Consider the following 20,202-nt stretch of genomic DNA (forward strand, 5'->3'; position numbering starts at 1 on the left):
TTTTTTGTGGTCCTAATATTTTGTGACATATATTTTTTTTAACTTTTGGGCGAGGGGGGTGTAGAAGTTGTTTTTTGTTAACAGTGTCATGCTTTGAGCTGCATCGCTGGGTTAAACCACAGCTTCATTTCCTGTCAATGTAACCGAATGAAAAGTTCTGTCAGAGGCATTTTCAGCAATTTTTGAAATTTCACACCAATGACACCCTATGTACCTTTAAAAAAAAAAAGTATCGATCTTGATAAATGTAACAGCACACCACCTAATATTTAGAAGCCCTTGCTTGCGTCTGAAGAGCAGCTGTTGTCTTTATCGTCATCATCATCATCAACTCCTGAGGAATCGTAATGAAAACCGCTCAGTTCCTTTTGCTGTGCATCCTTGGAGCTGCTTTGTTGTCTGCAGTTAACTGCAACAGTAAGATTACCTTAAATGTCATCATTAAAAGAGAGGTTTTGTTTTTTGAGTAAGTGTAATGAAATGTCTTTTTCTCAGATGCAAATGGTCCCGACAACTGCTGTTTCAAGTTGTACCCGGGAAGAATTCAAGCAAACCTCATCAAGTCGTATCGACTGACTGATCACCGATGCCCAAAGTCTGCCATCATGTAAGTGAAGAAAACTGGGTTTATTTTAATTTATAATGTTTAACACAGTGACTGAAAATTATGCAGTATGATCATTGTAACAGGACGTTTTTTGGATAATTAAAACTTGTCATTTTACACATGATGCTCAGGACATAGTATAAGTTTGATACTTTTTATTTGAACTTGTATTTGTTCTCCTACTATTGTCTTTTAATTTTATCCTGTAAATGTTCAAGAAAAATGCACAAACTTGTTTTTATAATTTGCTCAATTTTACGTGGATGTTTGGCTACTTTGCTTGTAAATTGTTTGAAATACACATTTAAGTGTTTATATTATGACATTTTGTCTACTGGTCATTTAAAAAAAAAAAAAAAAAGTACATATTCAGGCATTCGAAACCACTGAACGGCTACCCTGAGGTACCCCTGAGCAAGGTAACGTCTCTTCACACTGCTCCCCAGGCGCCTGATTGGTGGCTGCCCACTGCTTCACTAGAGTGAATGGGTTAAATGCAGAGAGTAATTTCCCTACTGGGATAAATAAAGTATACGTTATTATTATTATTATTATTATTGTTACTTTTACAACATATTTACTGAGAGAATTTTGAAGCTTATTTAAAATTCAGATTTCTGAATTTCCACCTCTTTGTTTCAGCTTCATTACCAAAAAGTCTCGTTCAGTGTGTGTGGATGCGTCTGCCTCCTGAACCCAACGCATCATGAAAAGACTGGACCAGAGCTCTTTCTGAACCAGCTGCCTGCTCATCCTTACACATTGTTCTGCTTTGTCAGATAATATCATATAAAACGCATGCAAACTTTTTATAATGACAGTTCTTTTACATGTGGTCCAAAGTTTATCTTTCAAGCGATTATAAGCCTGAAATAATCCACTGAACAGTCACGCTCTTTGATTGTGTAATGTCTCGTGGATGCTTTGTGCTATATATATTATGCTCCAAAATAAACACCTCACAAATACGACAAAGAGTCTGAAACTTTTTTCTCTTCTTCGTTTCTTTGAAGCATCAAGAGATGTCAAATCGAATTTTCCTTTGATACAGTTTAAAATAAGGCAAAATAACACATTTTATGTACTGTACTGATGGAATATTTAGCAGTAATATATACAGTGACGAAGGATCGGGGCCTGTGGGGGTGGGGGATCCAGGGTAAGGGTAACATGTCCACACTCCTCTTCACACAGTCTGTGACTCACTCAAACCCACTCAACACTGGAATCCACTCACGTTCATCCAACAGGGTTCAAGGGAAACAAGAAAGGGTCCAGGAAGATCTGTACAGAGAAATGAAACGTTCATTAGAAAAACATGATCAGATTCAAAAAGAGCACCAGGGCTACACTAACTAGGTGATGTTTTTCACCTCGCATTGGCTTAAGTGGCAGAAGCGTGCAAAGTGCTTTGAGTTCCTGCAGTCTGAACAATCTTTTTCCAGAGTGCATCTATAGTAAAACTGACCTATTTCACTCTTTCACTTAGAAGTTGATTTTGTGCTTTCCATAGAATCAACTCTGCTGTGTCCCCTGACAGTAGATCTGAGGTGCAAACTCTTGGGAACAAGTCTGCTTTGTCTACAGCTTAGGTTGAAATGGAGATGGTTACTCTAATCCACTAGTTTGCTTGATTCCTTTTCATACTCCTGCACCAATTGAAGGATGTTCCTCCTAGAGTGCCAGGACCAATCACAAGTAATGAAAGGCAGGTGAGTAATTGCGACCAGGAGCGGAGGATCAAGGCGGGGAGCAGGAGCCGCCCTGGCGAGGAGTGAAGAGGAAGGCAGAACAACAAGAACACAACACCAGAGAGGACTGGAGGACCATGACAGTGGCATCCAGTATCTAAATATAAACAGTTTTTCCTGATTTACACAGAGCCTAAACTGACTTGCTTGATCTATATTACAGGGTCTGAACTCTGAGGAGGCCATTTCATGCCTTATGGTGTTTTATTGTGTAATTTTGTATCCAGGTGCACTTACACTGCATTGGCAGTGTGTCTGGGATCATTGTGAAAATTGAAGCCACTTGCCAATTAAACACTTTCCACATGGTAATGTATAGATGGAGTTACTCTCAGCTGATTCTTTATTCATGAGTGGCCACTACATCAGGTAGCTCTTCATATTTGATTTGAGTTTTTACAACAGATCCCCTTCCTGACACAACCCTAAAGCAGTTCATGTCTCCTGGGATGGAACCAGACGTCGGTTTCTTGTGCCGTTCAGTGGTGCATTTGGGTAATCTCAGCATTGAGGTAGCATAGAGGACGTCACTGGCCACAACAGACTTATAGAAAATCCTGAGCATTGTCGAACAGATGTTGAAAGACTTCAGCCGCCTCAGAAAATAGAGACGACTCTGGACCTTCCTGTAGAGTGCAGTGGTGTTTTTATCCCAGTCCAGTTTATTGTCAAAGCGTACTCCTGTGAAATGAAACAAAGCCTCAAACCAGGACAGAAGCCCCACCATGTTTCACAGATGTCTGTAAAAGCACATTATTGTACCTCTCTCCTGACCTGCCTCTGTACATACTGACTTAATTTAAATAAAACATTTCCAATTTGCATTCATAACTCCATGAGGCCTTTTAATACTGATACTCTAGCTTTTGTGTAATTTGTCATACCTCAGCTTTTCTCCTACTTTCCTTTTCTTAAGAATGGCTTCTTGATGGCTTCACTCAGATCATTTCTGATGATGCTTTGGCGAGCAGTAGATGAATCGAAGGTGCAGATGCAGCACTCAGATCTTCTGTATCAAGTTTTTTTTATGCTTTTCGATTTTTGTTTTGTTCTTGTCCATTTTCATTCCTTTTTTTTCAGAACACACTACTCACCATTTCAAGAAATGCTAAGCTTTGACTAGTAGCTCCTCGGGAATCAGTGGGCATAAAATGCAGATTTTTTTTCCTGTCAAATTGTGTTGCCCTTGGCATTTGTTGTAGTTAAAATTAAGTAATTAAAGTAATTAAAATAAGTAATTAAAATAATAAGAACATTTGTTTTGTGACAGGCTTCTAATAACAAAGATACGATTTAAAATAGGTTCTTTGCTAAGTTGTCTGTTATTTGTACACAAAAGTGGTTCATGTCTTGAGAAAGCCTGGAGAACTGAAGCTCAAGACCACTTTAAAAATAACAAGAGCACTCAGAATGCACAACTGCCCTCGAAGGACAAGAGCTACACAAACATTTTGATATTTTTAATTGTTTTTATTACAACATGCTGACATCAGCCTGCTTTTAAACCAGTGCCTGACCTTTGACCTATATCTCTCTGTAAAGGTTCTCAGGTCATCGTGGTCTAAGGAGCTTGGAAAGAAAAGCATCTGGACTTCTGTAAGTTTCCTTGAAGATGTTTCACCTCTCATCCGAGAAGCTTCTTCAGTTCTAGGGTCAAATGGTGGACAGTCCCAGATTTAAGCCCTGTGGGAGTTTACCCCCGAGAGGGAAAATCAACCCCCTAATGATCCTCTACCTAATCACACGAGCCAAGGTGTGAAAACGGGTGTAGCTTACAATCAGCCAAGGTTTCAGTTGAGCTTATCATGATACCTAGCCCCACCCTATCATGGGATTTCCTGAGGTCAGATGGCCCAGCATGTGAGTGAGCCACTCACAGCTAGATGAATCGGGGGTGCAGATGCAGCACTCAGACCTTCTTTGCCAAGTTTTTACTGGATTTTTTTCTATTTCTTAACACTTTCAGATTCTGTTTATCTACTGTAGACTGTTTTTTTATGCTTGCTGTCCAGTTTCTTTATTTTTTGGGGGGGAACACACTATTCACCATGTAAAGAAATGCTAAGATTTGACAAAAAGCTCCTTGGGAATCAGTGGGCATCAGGTGACTTAACAAACATGAAAACATTTTTCCGAAAATGGAAGGTACAATGACTGGACTGAAATAAATGACAAAGTGGTGAAAGGAAAACTTTAAAAAAAAAAGCCTGGAGAACTGAAGCTCAGGACCACTTTAAAATTAACAAGTGCACTCAGAAAGCACAACAACATGGTTTCTTGATATATTTTTATATTTTTCCAAGATCAACTTTTACCTTGGATTCTAACAATGATGGTCAAGGTCAGTGCTTAGTCATCCTAGTTACACATTTCCCACAAGGCAAACTATTTTGTTGTTGTGAAGTCTGAAGTTGATCCACAAATAATTGTGGGTAATACAAAGGTTTTAATGATTAGCACATGTGGTGTGACCATGACCGTGACACTACACTTGTACAACAGCTAAAGAGCTGTTCTGTGCTAAATGTGTTATTCAAACGACAATAAGACTAACACACACTTCTGTGTAACAGTGACTGGCTTTTGGCAGTGTGGAAGTGAAAAAACACTGCCATCATCAGGCCAAACTTGAAATTTCATAATTACTCTACAAATTTTACTCTGCAAATTGTTATTGAAGCTTTGTGATGGCAACTGTCCACTGCAGCTATCCTTGTTCTTGCTGGGTTATGGTCCACTCCCACCATGGCTGAATATGTCGTTAAGAAAATGGATATTAATACTTTTTTATATACATTATGGATTCTTTATTTCCTTGAAAGTAGAGCAGGTCATCAAATATTCAAAGTCAAATGTATTTCTATAGCACATGTAAAAATAACAGCTGTTGACCAAAGTGCTGTAAAAGAATTTTTCTACTTTTCTACTCTGGTTTAGCACTTTAAACACTTTACACAATTTACCTCATTCACACTCATTCATTGCCAAAGTGCGTTCTAGCTAATATTCACATTCTAATTAACACATCGGAGAGAAATGTGGAGTTTGGGCATGCAGACTGAAACAGGTTTTTTTTTAAACAGTAGATGACCTGCTCTCCCCTCTGAGCTACAACAACGCCTCATTTAATGGTAGATAAGATATACACTCTTGTACTATACAGTGTTTGTGTGATAGATAAGGAACTCTATGAATGTTTCTTAATCACTTTAAGTCCTTTTTATTACGTTTAGAAAATACTAAATAAATAATAATCATAAATCTTCAAAAGTCCTGCCATATGCCATCTGCTTACAAACTATCAGTGGTTAGTGGTTAAAAAATTGGAGATCAGCTGGAGATCTGGTTTCTAAACGGGACTGTAGCTGTCGTAACATCTTTGTACCAAGAGATGGCAGTGCGACCGTGGTTTGGCCTGACGGTACCAGTCAGAGGCCAGACTCAAACCTTCCAGGAAGGCCTTCTAGAAGCGTTAGCAGCGTATTTACTGGAACTCCAACCAAAACAAAGGCCAAAGTTTGTCATACTGGGGAACTTTCGAGGGTATTAATGAGCAACATCCAGGCTTTATATTGTTTTCAATGTCATTACATTCTCATCAGGGGCTGTATACAGTGGCTTGCAAAAGTATTCTGCCCCCTTGAACTTTTCCACATTTTCTCACATTACAGCCACAAACATGAATCAATTTTATTGGAATTCCACGTGAAAGACCAACACAAAGTGGTGCACACGTGAGAAGTGGAACGAAAATCATACATGATTCCAAACATTTTTTTTTTACAAATAAATAACTGCAAAGTGGGGTGTGTGTAATTATTCAGCCCCCTGAGTCAATACTTTGTAGAACCACCTTTTGCTGCGAGTACAGCTGCCAGTCAATAAAACTGATTCATGTTTGTGGCTGTAATGTGACAAAATGTGGAGAAGTTCAAGGGGGCCGAATACTTTTGCAAGCCACTGTATATATATCTATTATTTTGTGAGTTAAATGATCATCGCGTGTCCTTACATGATTTTGTAGGAACTGTATTTAAAAGCAATGAGAGAGCAGAGGATCATCACACTTTTTTCATATCACATTCAATAAGTGAAGAAAATGATCACCTATGATAAAAGGAGGAGAGACTCGAGGCGGCCGCCGGTCCAGCAGTGTTTCCAACTTAGCGACTTTCTCGTTATATTTAGCGAGTTTTCAGACCCCCTAAGCGACTTTTTTTTCTAAAAAGCAACTAGCCACCAATCTGGTGACTTTTTCTGGTGTTACTGGAGACTTATTTATGACGACGTTTTGACGTGAAAGGGCGTATTGCTCTTACTCTCAGTAAGCAGCGGGTGCTGCTGTAGGCCAAAGCACTCACGGGCGGAGGATAGTCCTCCCCCCGCTGCAGGAGATGTTCACACCTATGCGTCCAAACTGCAAATGACCGAAGCCGCTGCTCCCGCACTGACTGTAACGCAGTCAGTTCTTCTTTTACTGTTATGCTGATTACAAGGTTTAAAACTACTTATAAACACGCACACACAAAGTAACTCCACCAGAGTGCCTATTTCAGGTCACTTTTGCCGTTCCAAGCCCGGATAAAGGAGCAGGGATGGAATTGTGACATTTAAAAAAAAATTGCTAAAAGAAATTTAATTTGTTGATGTTACCACTTTGCGCCAGAAAGAAGAAACCAGCGCAGGTCGTGTTAAACAACAGCAGCACGTTTAAGCTTGATCAGCTGTTAGAATTTATTTAATATTAATTTCTAGTATCAGCTGATGTTTGCTGGAGCCACAGCTGTAAACCTGCTGGTCATGATGTCGGTTTGGTTATCTGGTGAGAGGGAAACATGAAGATGAAACCAGGAGATGTCCTTACTGAATCATCAGAGCTGAACAGGTGATGGAGAAACAGGTTTACCTTTTAGGTGACATGAATGAGTTGAAGGGAAGTTATGAACTGTTTCTGAGAGACAAATAACACCAGGATCCTTTTTTAGGTAGCTGACAGCTGATAACTGTGCAGGAGCGGGTCTAGCAAAGTTTTGCCAGGGGGGCATGTAGGGCTAAAAGGGAAAGGGGGGCACAAAGAAATACTTTTCTTTCTTATTCTCGTTTAACATATCTAGCTTTTATTAAATAATTATCTAAATCTCACACCAAAGTTTTTATCTGACGTAAAATGTACAGAAATCATACATATACCAACAAGTCAGAACATTGCAGAGGCCTTATTGACAGTATTTGGTTCTACATATCTGTGTGAGCAGATTTTCTCTCACATGAGTGTCCTCAGGTAGCCGTCTGAATGCTGGACACTCGGAGACCTGTGTCTCTGAGTGGGAGACCAGAGATCAGATTAACATGTGTATCCCTCTATTAACAAACATGCCATATTGGCCCAGTTTATTTTTCTTATCATTGTTGTGAGGAGACCATAAATAGCATTTCCATTTTCTGTTGTACAGTTCATTTGCTGTTATGGAGTTTTTATGTTTAAAGTGTCTTTTTTTGTTTCAAAATAGCTGATAACTATTCGCTGCTAGGTGACAAAATCTGCGAACAAATATAATTCTATAAGGGAGTTTTATATAGTGTGTAACAGTTAATATAGAACGTAAATAAATTTATTGCTAATGTGATCATATGGTAAATGGTAAATGAAATATGGCACACTGACTTCTGAGGAAATTTTAGATGGCACTCATCATCAGAAAGGTTGCCTACCCCTGCCTTAAGGAATTGAACCAGGAATATTTTGCTTGTTAGGTAAATGTATTCCAACAAGACAAGATTCCAACAGCACTGGCTGAAATTAAGCCTCAGACCATAATGGAGGCTCCACTGTGTTTCACGGATGTCTGTAGACGTTGCACCTCTCTCCTGACATCCTCCACACTGACATACGAAATGATCTGACCCACTTCTTATGTAATCTGGAATTTTCTTTTGTCCTCCACAGTGATGATTCATCCTTTGAGTTAAGCACATTTCTAATGCTTAAATGATACAGAGGTCAGTGTTAGGTGATTTAACAAACAAGAAAATGCTCAGGCACAAGGACTGGACTGAAGTAAGTGAAAAAGCAGCCAAAGGTAAATTCTGAAAGACCTTCAGAAAGCCTGGAGATCTGTAGGTCAATGTTACGACCCGGCTCGAAATGACCGTAACAAGAGCGGGGTGTCCCGTGACTTCCCACGCCCAAACAGACACAGCCACAGCATCGGACTTTTAACAACAGTTTATTGACAACAATGGCACTCACGGTAGTGGGAGTGTATAATTTTGGGGTGAGCTAAGGCCAACACAACAAACAAAACTCAACCTGGGCTTCGGTTCCCCTCTGACCTGTTTACGGAAAAGAAAAGAAAGAAATGACACAGTCTGACCTCCCTGGTCTAAAAACACAGGAGAAAAGAAGGCTTCCCAAAATAATCGGCAGCTCACCCCTACTTGCCCCGCACTTCACACACATGCCCGACCCTTTCACCAAATAGCTATTGCTGAAGTCTGCCACACCCCCCGCACCGCAGCTGTTCGGTCGCCCTTTTATAGTCCATGTCCACAGCAGGAACCAGTTACATCAGGCCGTTCCTTAGATCCACCAATCACAGCCGAGCCCCTGCACAGGTGAATTTGCATACACACATTAAGAAACAGATAACCCACCAACACAGGCACGTAACAGTCAATAACACTTTAAAAATAACAAGAGCACTCAGAAAGCACAACTCCTCACAAAGGTCAAAGGCTAGACTAAAACTTTGAGTCCTAGGAAATAAGGGAATAAAGACTTTTAGGCTTAAGGCTTTTTCACAGTACACTATCTTTTCATCCTCGTTCCTTTTTGTCCAGATGTTTGCCAAGATGGGATTATAGTGCAGACTTACATCTTGTTTTAGTGGAGCTGAGAAAAATATTGGAATGACTGAGAGTTTTTATACAAATCCATTTTCAGAGCCTATGATCAGGGCTGCAGGTCAACAGAGTCGTTCTCTACCAAATTTGACAGTAAGTGTGAAAATAAGGCATACATACACACACACACACACACACACACACACACACACACACACACACACTTCTAACTAACTGGCTTTTGGCAGTGTAGGTGTGAAAAACCACTGCCATCATCAGGTCAAATTTGAAATTGCTACATTTATGTTAACATAAACCGAGGCTCTGTGATGACATGGCGTGCTCTCCTGGGTGCACCAACAACCATGACTGAATATGTTGCTAAGAAAATTATTATTATTATTATTTAATTATTTATTAAGTGGGTTATACACCCTGTAATGTTTATGGGGCACGTATCCAATATTCAGAAAATCAGTGGATCAGTCCCAGGTTCCTCCATTCTGCATGATAAAGTGCCCGTGGGTAAGACAGTACACGCCACCTATAGCCCCCATGTTTGAAGCATTGAATGAATGTGTCATGAACACTTTAAGTGCTTAAGATTAGAATATATATAAAGAAACCATGTCCTTGTAAAATATTATGAGTTAGTGCTGAAAAATTATGAAATGAATATACTACACAGTTGATTTGGGGTTCATTTATATTTATATGTGATCAAGTTTGTGTGAAATAATTTATACTTTAAAAAATAATTTATACATCATTTTACTACATATTGAAATACTTTCATTTGAAAATGCCCTAAAATAATTAATTTCAACTAAATAGGCCTCTCTATTTTCTAAACAATCCTGTAGCTGTCATAACATCTTTGTCCCAGCAGGTGGCAGTGTGACCATGGTTTGGCCAGATGATAGCAGACAGAGGCACATGCTCCTTCTTTTCTGATAGTCTGATCATTTCTCTCCTATTTCAGCATTTTTTTTTTAACCAAAACAGAAGCAAAAAGGGGTAATGCCTGATATATTATATAGATTACTTATTTTACATTGGAACCTGAAAGAAATTGAGAAGGGAGCCGGAGATCGACAGACGGATTGGGGCTGCAGCTGCAGTAATGCGGACGCTGCACCGGTCCGTCGTGGTGAAGAGGGAGCTGAGTGTAAAAGCGAAGCTCTCAATTTACCGGTCGATCTACGTCCCTACCCTCACCTATGGCCACGAGCTGTGGGTAGTGACCGAAAGAACGAGATCGCGGATACAAGCGGCAGAAATGAGCTTCCTCCGAAGGGTGGCTGGCCTCTCCCTTAGAGATAGGGTGAGAAGTTCGGCCATCCGGGAGGGGCTCAGAGTAGAGCAGCTGCTGCTCCACATCGAAAGGAGCCAGCTGAGGTGGTTCGGGCATCTGACAAGGATGCCCCCTGGGCGCCTCCTGGGTGAGGTGTTCCAGGCATGTCCCACCGGGAGGAGGCCCCGGGGCAGACCCAGGACACGCTGGAGAGATTATATCTCTCGGCTGGCCTGGGAACGCCTTGGTATTCCCCCGGATAAGCTGGAGGAGGTGGTTGGGGAGAGGGAGGTCTGAGCCTCTTTGCTTAGGCTGCTGCCCCTGCGATCCGGCCCCGGACAAAGCGGATGAAGATGGATGGATGGATGGATGGACCTGAAAGAAATTAATTCTTATTTTCTCCTTAAATATTTAAATACCCACAGAAGATATAGTTGGGTTGTAAACTTATGGACATAAGGTCAGTCATTCAGTTTCTCTCAGCAGCTCTGCAGCTCGTGATGTTACAGTGACACAACAAGCAAACACTCCTTACTGAGGAGATCAACATATGAGATATCCTTCTGGTAATGCTGGTTTCACTATTTATATCTAAAAACATAGATATCTATTATCTGTATCTATTATTATAGGATATACTGTACAACATAAAGCACCTTGAGGTAACTTTTGTTGTGATTTGGCGCTATAAATAAAATTGAATTGAATTGTGTGAATGTTAGTTAGAAAGCACTAAGGAAATGTGTTTGTGCGAATGGGTGTGAATGGGTGAATGCACAAGTTGTGTAAAGCACTTTGAGTGCTCAGAAGAGTAGAAAAGCACTGTTAAGAACCATTTACTGCCATCTCCTCCAGCTTGACCAGGGGAACACCAAGGCGTTCCCAGGCCAGCCAAGAGATATAATCCCTCCAGTGGTCTTGGTCTCTCCTGGGGCCTCCTCCTGGTGGGACGTGCCCGGTACACCTCACAGAGGAGCCAAGGATTTAGTCCCTACCCACATCTCATACCCATAGGTGAGGGTAGGGACGTAGATCGACCGGTAAATTGAAAGCTTTGCTTTTACACTCAGCTCTCTCTTCACCACGTACAGGCAGCAACCTGAGGGAATACTAGGATACCCACTCCAGCCCGCCTCTCACCAGGGACAACTAGACTGAGACAGAGTCCAAGCCCTCTCCAGGGGACTGGTTCCAGAGCCCAAGCCGTGGGGTTGGTTGGTCTACAGGATGATGGGCCCATGTCACTTTTTCGGGCTGTGACCGGACGGGCACCATGGACTAAGGTCTGGCCACAAGACACTTGCCCGCGGGCACCCTCCCCAGGCCTGGCTCCAGGGCAGGGCCCCAGTAACCCTATCCCGGGCAGGGTGAACTGTTCCCTTGGTGTTCTGCTCATAGGGGTCTTCTGAATCGCTCTTTGTCTGATGCCTCAAAGTTCAGATTTCTAAACTGAAAATTATGCAAATAAAGAAATTTTTCCATGTTAAATTCACCAATTTCCCTATAAAGTATAACACTTTAGAAAAATTTTAATTCAAAGAAATGTTCCTTATCTTCCTCATCATTTTGGGGCTACGCTGCCAGACGGGCGGGCAGCATCAACACCCAAGTTTGTGAATCAGATAACTTGTGTAGGATTCTGAAATTGATACCACAGGTGCAGCTACCTAAAATAGTGTATAAGTCTGAGTCCTGTGACCTTCTCAAGTCAAGGTGATCTCAAGGTCAGAGGTCAGGTTTACTGTAAAATAAGAACAACCCCCAGGTTTCTCTTCAGTATCAGTAATTCTTGTGAGTACTTTTCACAACAGATAAAAATAGATAAACTATTAAATAACATCAAAGTTGTACCTTTCCACCCCCACTATCAAACATTCGTTAAAAAGTTGTATGCTAGTTTTACAGCTAAGCCCTACCATGAACAGAAAGGAATGAAATGTGTCCATAACAAGAAAGCATGGTTTCTGAGGTCATGGTCATTTTATCCTGTCACCACCATTTTTTCTCACTCACCAGAGATAATAACAAAGTCAGCACTAAGCTATATTTATTACCATAGACATTGTTATTTTTGCATAGAGTGGCTTTCATATTGATGGTCTCACCTACACTATCTGTGAAAGGTAGTGAACTTTAGGGAACACTGAATGGTTAAGCTGCATACACTGGAAGCTCTACATATTTACTTCCAGTTCATATGTATTCTTTATTCCTATTGGTAGTTGCTTCGGTTAAAAAAAAAAATCTTCCCTTAGCAAATAGGAAATGGTAAACGGACTGATTCTTATTTAGCACTTTTCTACTCTGCCTGAACATTCAAAGAATTTGCCTGTGGTTATTTCATCTGTAATCACTTGAAGTTGTGGGATGTGATTCACTTGGAATGGTCTGTATTCAGTATGTCGCTTCCAGTGTTCATGGAGCTTTAGCACCATTAGCACCATTCTAGTGGGATGAAAACAATGCAACTACTATATACTTAGTAGTATACTAGTGTCACAATAATCTTATAGACTTGTTATGTCTTCACGGCACACACACACACACGACGTGGGTTTGAGTCTTTCGTACATTTTATTCACTGTCTTAACTATTGCATATTTATTTTTGTTTTATATATTTATTAGAGTCTATATTGTAAGGTCATTCTTTTGTCAAAGCACACAATTATCTAGAAAATGTTATCTAGAAATGCAGGTTTTTGCTGATCCTGCAAGAGGGAACAATTACTCCTCAATAAAAGTGATTTCAGCATGTCCACACTAGGAATAAATAGAAAATGCAACATTACTATGACATTTTTCTCTACACCTAGAATGTTTAATATCTAGTTTTGAAGGATGCTACTGTTACCCTTCAGAACTTTTTTTTTTTTAAATGCAGAAAAGAAAAAGTTCTGAAATGTTTTGGTAAATGAAACTGCTGAATCAGCAGAACTGGTAAAACAGTTAATTGTCCAGCCAATAAACTGTTGATGAGGAGTCACAGAGGTCTGGAAGCCACATAGGTGCATTTAATGAACAGCTTACTAATGGACATGACAGACTCATTTAAACTCAAGCACTTTTGTAGATGTACATGCTCAGAAAGTTAATTTGTGTCCGTGGTTGTCATTTGTACATTGAATAAGTCTCCAGGACTATTTTACTTGTGCCTGTAGCTTAGCCTCTGTGCTCTCTGGAGAAAAAAAAAAAAAAAAAACCCTCACTGCTTGGTTGTCAGTTTTTTCTTTTGCATGTATATGAGAGGGCATTACACGACAGATGGATGGATTTTTTTAGGTAAGAGAATTGTGGGTTTTCTTTTGCAAAATGTAATATGCTGATACGGTACTATGATGGTGTTACACATCTGCAACTGTCGACACCTTTCAACACTGTGAGCGAAGTGAATAGTATGTCCCATTAAATAATACTTATTTACTATGTCTCCTGTGTGCTGTCTATAATTTCTCAAATGTACTAAACAAGCAATGAATGGATGTCAGTGTGCTTTCCAGTTATTAAAACACGTTACTAAAAGAGTGCATTCCAAACTAACTTCTCTTTCTTGACCTTGATGAAAAGGTCAGCTTATACTATTGAAATGCACCCCAAGACGGCATCGTCTCAAGGCTCCAAAAACCATGTGATATCTTTTATATAATGCTCCAAAATAAATAACACGATGAAAAACCTTGGCACCTCCTGAACAAAAGAAAACCACAGAATCACTTCTTTGGGAAAAAGCAAAATGCATTTATTTATGTCATTTTATAAAAGTTCAACATATATACCACTATCTTCTAAAACAGACTGAAAGAATGAAAGAAAGCAAAAGACTAAAGAAAAGACAGTTGTTTTCTACAGACAAATGCCACGTGGCAGAAATATTTACATCAATGTAGAAAGAACACATTTCCTTCATGTCCTTATCATATTGACAAATAAGACACAGTGAAGCTCAACAAAGGAAAACAGGTCCTCGTTGTCCAGTCACGCACAGGCAGTGAACAAAGACACGGCAGTGTTAGATCTACTGGTTTCTATGAGAATCAGTGGTCGGTGCTGTAACAGCTCATGTGGTTTAGAAGTTTAAGCTGACTCAGTCTTCTTGTACGCCACCATGCTGTTCACCTTGTGGATCGAAGTGGTGAAGGAATGCAAACGCACCTCCTCTGGCTGGTCAATGGTCTGCGGCCCTGATTCTTCCCATTTATCTGGAACCACCAGGTCCTTGTCTGTATAAACCAAGAGGTCAAAAGCACCTGAGGGGAGGAGTTGAAATTATTACCCAACCACCACATCAAAGGCTCAAATGTCAAAAGTCTCATTACTCACATGGCGTCTCCAGCAGGGGCAAGAAAGTAACAGTGGCTGTTATCTGTCTGATAACTGAGCGGATCTCATGCTGAATTGTCTTAATGGACTTCTCTCTGGGTGCACTGGGAGACACATGAGAACTCAGTTAACATGCATTATTTATTAGTCAAACAATAGTTGAGTGTAATGACAGATGCTCATTTAACCAAATTACATAATCTGTTGTAAAGACTCTTCTAAAGTACAAATTTCATGTCATTTTATTGCAAAAAACCAAAACAAAAAAACTAATCCACTGCAAACATACAAATTCACATCTGTGTTGACAAATCAGCCAACCAACCCAAAGTCTGCACCATTCAACTCCTGTCAATAAGTGTAAGTAAACAGATCTGTCCAGATGCCTTAGAGCAGGGGTAGGCAACCTTTCTGATGATGAGTGCATCTAAAATGTCCTCAGAAGTCAGTGTGCCATATGATTGTATTAGCAAGAAATTGAATAACGCTCTATATTAACAGTTACACACTATATAGAACCACTTTATAGTTCGCAGCTATCAGCGAATAGCTTTCAGCTATTTTGAAACAAAAAAATAAAAAGACACTTTTCATCCATAACAGCAAATGAACTGTACAACAGAAAATACAAATGCTATTTATGGTCTCCTCGCAACAATGATAAGAAAAATAAACTGAGCCAATATGGCATGTTTGTTAATACACTCTGATCTCTGGTCTCCCACTCAGAGACACAGGGCTCCGAGCATCCAGCATTCAGACGGCTACCTGAGGACACTCTTCATGTGAGAGGAAATCTGCTCACACAGATATGTAGAACCAAATACTGTCAATAAGGCCTCTGTAATGTTTTGAAGACAGTTAAACTTGTCAGGTAGTGATGTCCAGCAGGTGAAAATGCAGCTCCATGAACACGCACATATATGGATTCCAGCTGCTTCGACGTTGCATTAACTGGCATTAACTCAGCCAGTTAATGTGAGACAAGTCTAGCTGCTCATTAAAGCTTTCTGGTTTGATCAGAAAATAAAACATTGGTCCAAACACCTGAAAGTCCCAAAAACACATTGTGAATTCTGTCTCAAATCTACAGATGTATCTGTGTATTTCTTCCTTCCCTTATAACTTCCCTTCAGCTCATTCATGTCACCTAAAAGGTAAACCTGTTTCTCCATCACCTGTTCGGCTCTGATGATTCAGTAAGGACATCTCCTGGTTTCATCTTCATGTTTCCCTCTCACCATATATCCAAACCGACACCATGACCAGCAGCTTTTACAGCTGTGGCTCCAGCAAACATCAGCTGATAGTAGAAATTAATATTAAATAAATTCTAACAGCTGATCAAGCTTAAACATGCTGCTGTTGTTTAACGCGACATCCGGCAGTTTCCTCTTTCTGGCGCAAAGTGGGCAATAAAAAACAAACAAGAGAGACGATCAGCTGATCATTGATCAGTTTCATGATTGAAGTAGCAACAGGAGAGGGAGGGGAGCGGATGAGAGAAGAAGAGGCAGCTGTACAGCGTAACGACAGAATAAATCCAGCTTTGTGTGTTTATTTTTTCATTGTAGCTGAAGTACGGGACAAACTGTGCTCCTTTTCAGCTCAATACAAAACGCGTAATATTTTCTCTAAATGCGGGACGATTCTTTTTTTTAACGGGGCGTTTGGCAACTCTACTAACTAACCTTATGAAGAAAATAAAGTTCACTATCAGTAACATCATAGCATCTACCCAGCTGTATAAACTCCGTCATGCTAGCTAGTAGCAGTACGAGTTATTCTGATTTAAGAAACTAAACTACTGATCTAAAAGATCCAGTGCTAATTGAAGAGGTCAGAGGAGAATTACCAAATTGGGTGAAGTTGACAGAATGGCTATATTAATTCTATACAGTAGTGCCAAGCATAAAAGCAGTCAGACTCACAACACACCTAATGTTGAGGCTCATGGGATGCAACCTAAGAAGCCAACAATGGATTCTCTCTTGCAAGCCACGGAAATCTGACACTGCAGTGGAAAGGGCTTATATAAAACTGAACACAACCTGGTCAGATTGCTACTGAGGCTGCAGATGACACACAGCATGAGTTCATGCTGCTGCAGGGGTTGACCTTAATTTGCCAAATACCAGTTAAGGTTTTAATATCATTGCTTGAGTAACAACAGCATGAATGTGCATCTAAGAACTGTGCAACACAATCATGTCAAGATATAGCAGATTCTCAAAAACTGTCCTTAAAGAGGAAGACGACTCCAGCAGAACCAGGCTCAGGAAGAGGCAGTCATCTGCTACAACTGATTGGAGAACAGCCTGGCAGCTCCTTCTCATACTGATCACACCAGCATTTGTTGTAAGCCAGCCAGCTTAATTATGTTGATCACTTTGGCACAAACAGCACAAAACTAAACGACAATTGGTTAGACTGTAGGCAGACCATTGCATCCTCCCTACTCCCAAATTCTGGCGGTAGTTTGATAAACCACACTCTTCGGTGGGCTGAGCATTATCATCTTTCATGTCCCAGATTGCCACTGGTTGCAGAATCTCATCTCAATATCTCTCTGTAATGAGACAAGCTAATCACTGTTGCAGAGTCCATGCGCACAGGTACTGCCAATCAGGAACCTGATAGTCCACACCTGGGGTACCTGAAGCTCAAAACAATTTATATAATATATCACTCCACTCAAACTGACGGTGGGGGAAGTACAAGTGCAACATGCCAGGTGTTGGAATTAGAAGACAGCAAATTAATGACCATTAGCATGGAGCCTTTAAAACAAAACAAACAAACAAAAAAGGTAATAGAGGTCCTGACCTGCTCTCTTTAGCCGACTTGTCACACTCAATGTCAAACTGCCATCTCTCGAGCACCTCGTTGGTTTCCAGACACGTGATCACCAACACCAGCTTTTGCACAGTGCACTCAAACAGCCACTCTGCAACACCAAAAGAGCAAGCAACACTTATTAAAGTTTGTTATGCAAAGTGAGAGGTAGTTAAACACCCTAAAAACATAATACAAACATGCACAGAATTTTGTATCCACAATAGTTGTGGATACAAAATATTGATCTCTTGGATATAGTATCCAAGAGATCACAATTTCTGTGAGAAAAATGATGATTGATTTGTATTCTGTAATTTCACTACTCTTAGCATTACACAATTGAGAGCTTGAGTGATTTGACATATGCACCCAAAAATATGAATATTCTGGTACGAATTACATTAAACTTGAACTGACAATTCAGAGATATTTACTCCATTTAGTTTTATTTACATTGCACTAAAAATCACAACAGTTGCTTCAAGAGACTTTATACTTTAAAGTAAAGACCCCACAGGCCTAAAAAGAAAAACAATCAGAGGATCCCAGAACAGCAAGCACTAGGCATTGATGGGAATAAAAAAAACTTCTTTTTAACAGGAAGAAACCTGAGGAGGCAGCCATCAACAGTTGCATTGCATTGGATTTAGGAAAAAAATAAAATAAAATATTACAATGGCATCACCTTGGACAGAAAAGGGTGCACCGATCTCCTTCCTCATTCACATACATAAGTATTTATGGCAAAATCAAAAATTGGTAAATCAAAAATTAAAAATCTAGCGTTTTTAACCAGAAATAGCTTGTAGTTCACCTGACAAGAGCCTAAGAGTAGCTTAACACAAATTTGTGTAACATGGGAATGGAAACTCACGTGTGCTGCTTTGTATGTTACTTAACATTGATCATAAGATGCCAGGTCATACCAATTAAAATCTCAGGCATGAGTCTCATAGGCATCTGCGTTCATCTTCAACATCATGCTGCTCTGCTGTACGTTAATTGCCCCTTGGGGATAAATAAAGTCTTTCCGATTCTGACTCTGATCTAATTCAACGCAACAAAAAGGGGAGGGGGAAATGCACCACCACGTGGCCCTACTCAGCAATCGCAACTAACAAGTTACTATTTATTGAGTAAAGACGATCACCGAATTAGCAAAATAAATTGACAAAATCATTCATTGTTCACAAACATCATCTTATTTTGTACTTCACTACGGATTTTGCCTTTACTTTGCCTTCTCCATAAAAATCCAAAGTCACTCCCCACCAAGCTGTGAGCTCAGTTCTCACCAATTACGTTTTTTCTTTTCTATCTGGTGTTCAAGGAAATCCACTTAAAGTAAAGTAGACTGAAGTTTTGTTTTTTTTTCTTAAGTACAATATGTCCACATTTTTTTCAAGGTCTAAGAGTAAATATGTAAAACGAAGAAAAAAAGCATCTCCATAGTGACCAAAATAACCGTGAGTAAGATTTCTTGCCGTAAGCCAGCAGCCTTGTAGATATAGCTACAGAACTCGAAGCCCAAAACTACAACTGGAGTGCCTTCAGACCGCAGTTGGTTAGCTCACTCAGTTCCACAGTTATTCCACTTTCTCCTTAGTTGTGGCACGAGTGGGGAAGCCCACTATTGAGATACCTTTAAGTTGAGACACCACGTTAGTCAGATAGCTCTTCAGCTTGGGGTCGGTAGTTAGTAGGAGACTCAGGTCATAGTGGGTAACTCTGGTGAATGTCTCTGGAGGATAGATGCCCCGTTGGTACAAGATGCTGTTGATGCCGAAAGCTGTGAATGACAATGGGGAAATCAAAGGCTTCAAATACGCCGGAATTCCAGTATTCGTAAACTTTAGAGGCTTATATGATTCAAACTTGAAAGGCACAGAAGATTACAAAAACAACTACACAAGAAAGCGAATAACACGAGAGAAAACTAACTGGGAATCAATTAATATATTAGCTCGGTAGAATAGAAACGATGTATGGTGTACGTTCACGATTCTCAATAGAAGGGCAGACAACTAGACAGTCTTTACAAATTATTCGGTGTCGAAAACGAGCGACTAAAAGACGAAATAACAGAAATACTTACAAAAGAACTCGGCTACTAACTCCGCGCTTCCTTTGAGAGTAATTCCCTTCAACGTGCTTGTCATTTTCTTAACGCTTTGGTCTAGCTCTCAACAGTAAATAGATTGTACTCTTTATTTTCTTCTTCTTCTTCTACGTCTACCGACTTCAACTACCCGCCACCCAGTTTGAATTTTGTCAGCTTCCACACTATTGCGCATGCGTGTGAGATTGCGTCGCGATTTTGATGACGTTTTAGGTTACGCTTACAATTACAATTTTTTCGACACTAGAGAGCAGTGTAGAATAATTAAAGACCTTTCTACCTTGTAATTGACTGTATATTAATGTAATGTGTCACTGCACAAATGACTGAATTAATAAGTTAATATTGTAGATACCACGTTTTGTTAATCCTAAAGGGGTCCAAACAACCATTGTATGCAGACTTGGAAAAGTCACTCTGCAAAACAGAAA

At 40.1% G+C, this 20,202-nt stretch overlaps 2 protein-coding genes across 2 annotated transcripts; one reads left to right on the forward strand and one right to left on the reverse strand.

Annotated features, from left to right (window-relative positions):
* Positions 1-347: 347 nt before the first annotated feature.
* Positions 348-1,301, forward strand: LOC146636949 (eotaxin-like). Its single transcript, XM_085351138.1, has 3 exons — positions 348-417; positions 496-607; positions 1,250-1,301. The coding sequence occupies exons 1-3, from the start codon at positions 348-350 to the stop codon at positions 1,299-1,301; spliced, it is 234 nt and encodes a 77-aa protein (XP_085207264.1).
* A 13,207-nt stretch (positions 1,302-14,508) lies between these two features.
* On the reverse strand, positions 14,509-19,811 carry LOC146636950 (mitotic spindle assembly checkpoint protein MAD2A-like). Its single transcript, XM_085351139.1, has 5 exons — positions 19,748-19,811; positions 19,295-19,441; positions 17,641-17,761; positions 14,815-14,918; positions 14,509-14,741 (listed from the first exon to the last, which is right to left on the reverse strand). Exons 1-5 carry the CDS (start codon positions 19,809-19,811, stop codon positions 14,569-14,571), a joined length of 609 nt encoding a protein of 202 aa, XP_085207265.1. The 3' UTR covers positions 14,509-14,568.
* Between the last annotated feature and the right edge of the window lie 391 nt (positions 19,812-20,202).

This window comes from Diplotaxodon limnothrissa, linkage group LG3, assembly GCF_057381915.1.
Source record: "Diplotaxodon limnothrissa isolate DT_005_m linkage group LG3, D_limnothrissa_male_GT1.1, whole genome shotgun sequence".
Classification (NCBI taxonomy): domain Eukaryota; kingdom Metazoa; phylum Chordata; class Actinopteri; order Cichliformes; family Cichlidae; genus Diplotaxodon; species Diplotaxodon limnothrissa.

Excerpts from the sequence above, each read along its gene's own strand:
- LOC146636949 (XM_085351138.1), top strand. The coding sequence starts at position 348 with ATGAAAACCGCTCAGTTCCTTTTGCTGTGCATCCTTGGAGCTGCTTTG. Across the intron at positions 418-495 it reads GTCTGCAGTTAACTGCAACA|ATGCAAATGGTCCCGACAAC; the intron begins GTAAGATTACCT and ends TCTTTTTCTCAG. Across the intron at positions 608-1,249 it reads TGCCCAAAGTCTGCCATCAT|CTTCATTACCAAAAAGTCTC; the intron begins GTAAGTGAAGAA and ends TCTTTGTTTCAG.
- LOC146636950 (XM_085351139.1), bottom strand. The coding sequence starts at position 19,811 with ATGACAAGCACGTTGAAGGGAATTACTCTCAAAGGAAGCGCGGAGTTA. Across the intron at positions 17,762-19,294 it reads CGTGGTGTCTCAACTTAAAG|AGTGGCTGTTTGAGTGCACT; the intron begins GTATCTCAATAG and ends TTGGTGTTGCAG. Across the intron at positions 14,919-17,640 it reads AAGTCGGCTAAAGAGAGCAG|TGCACCCAGAGAGAAGTCCA; the intron begins GTCAGGACCTCT and ends TGTGTCTCCCAG.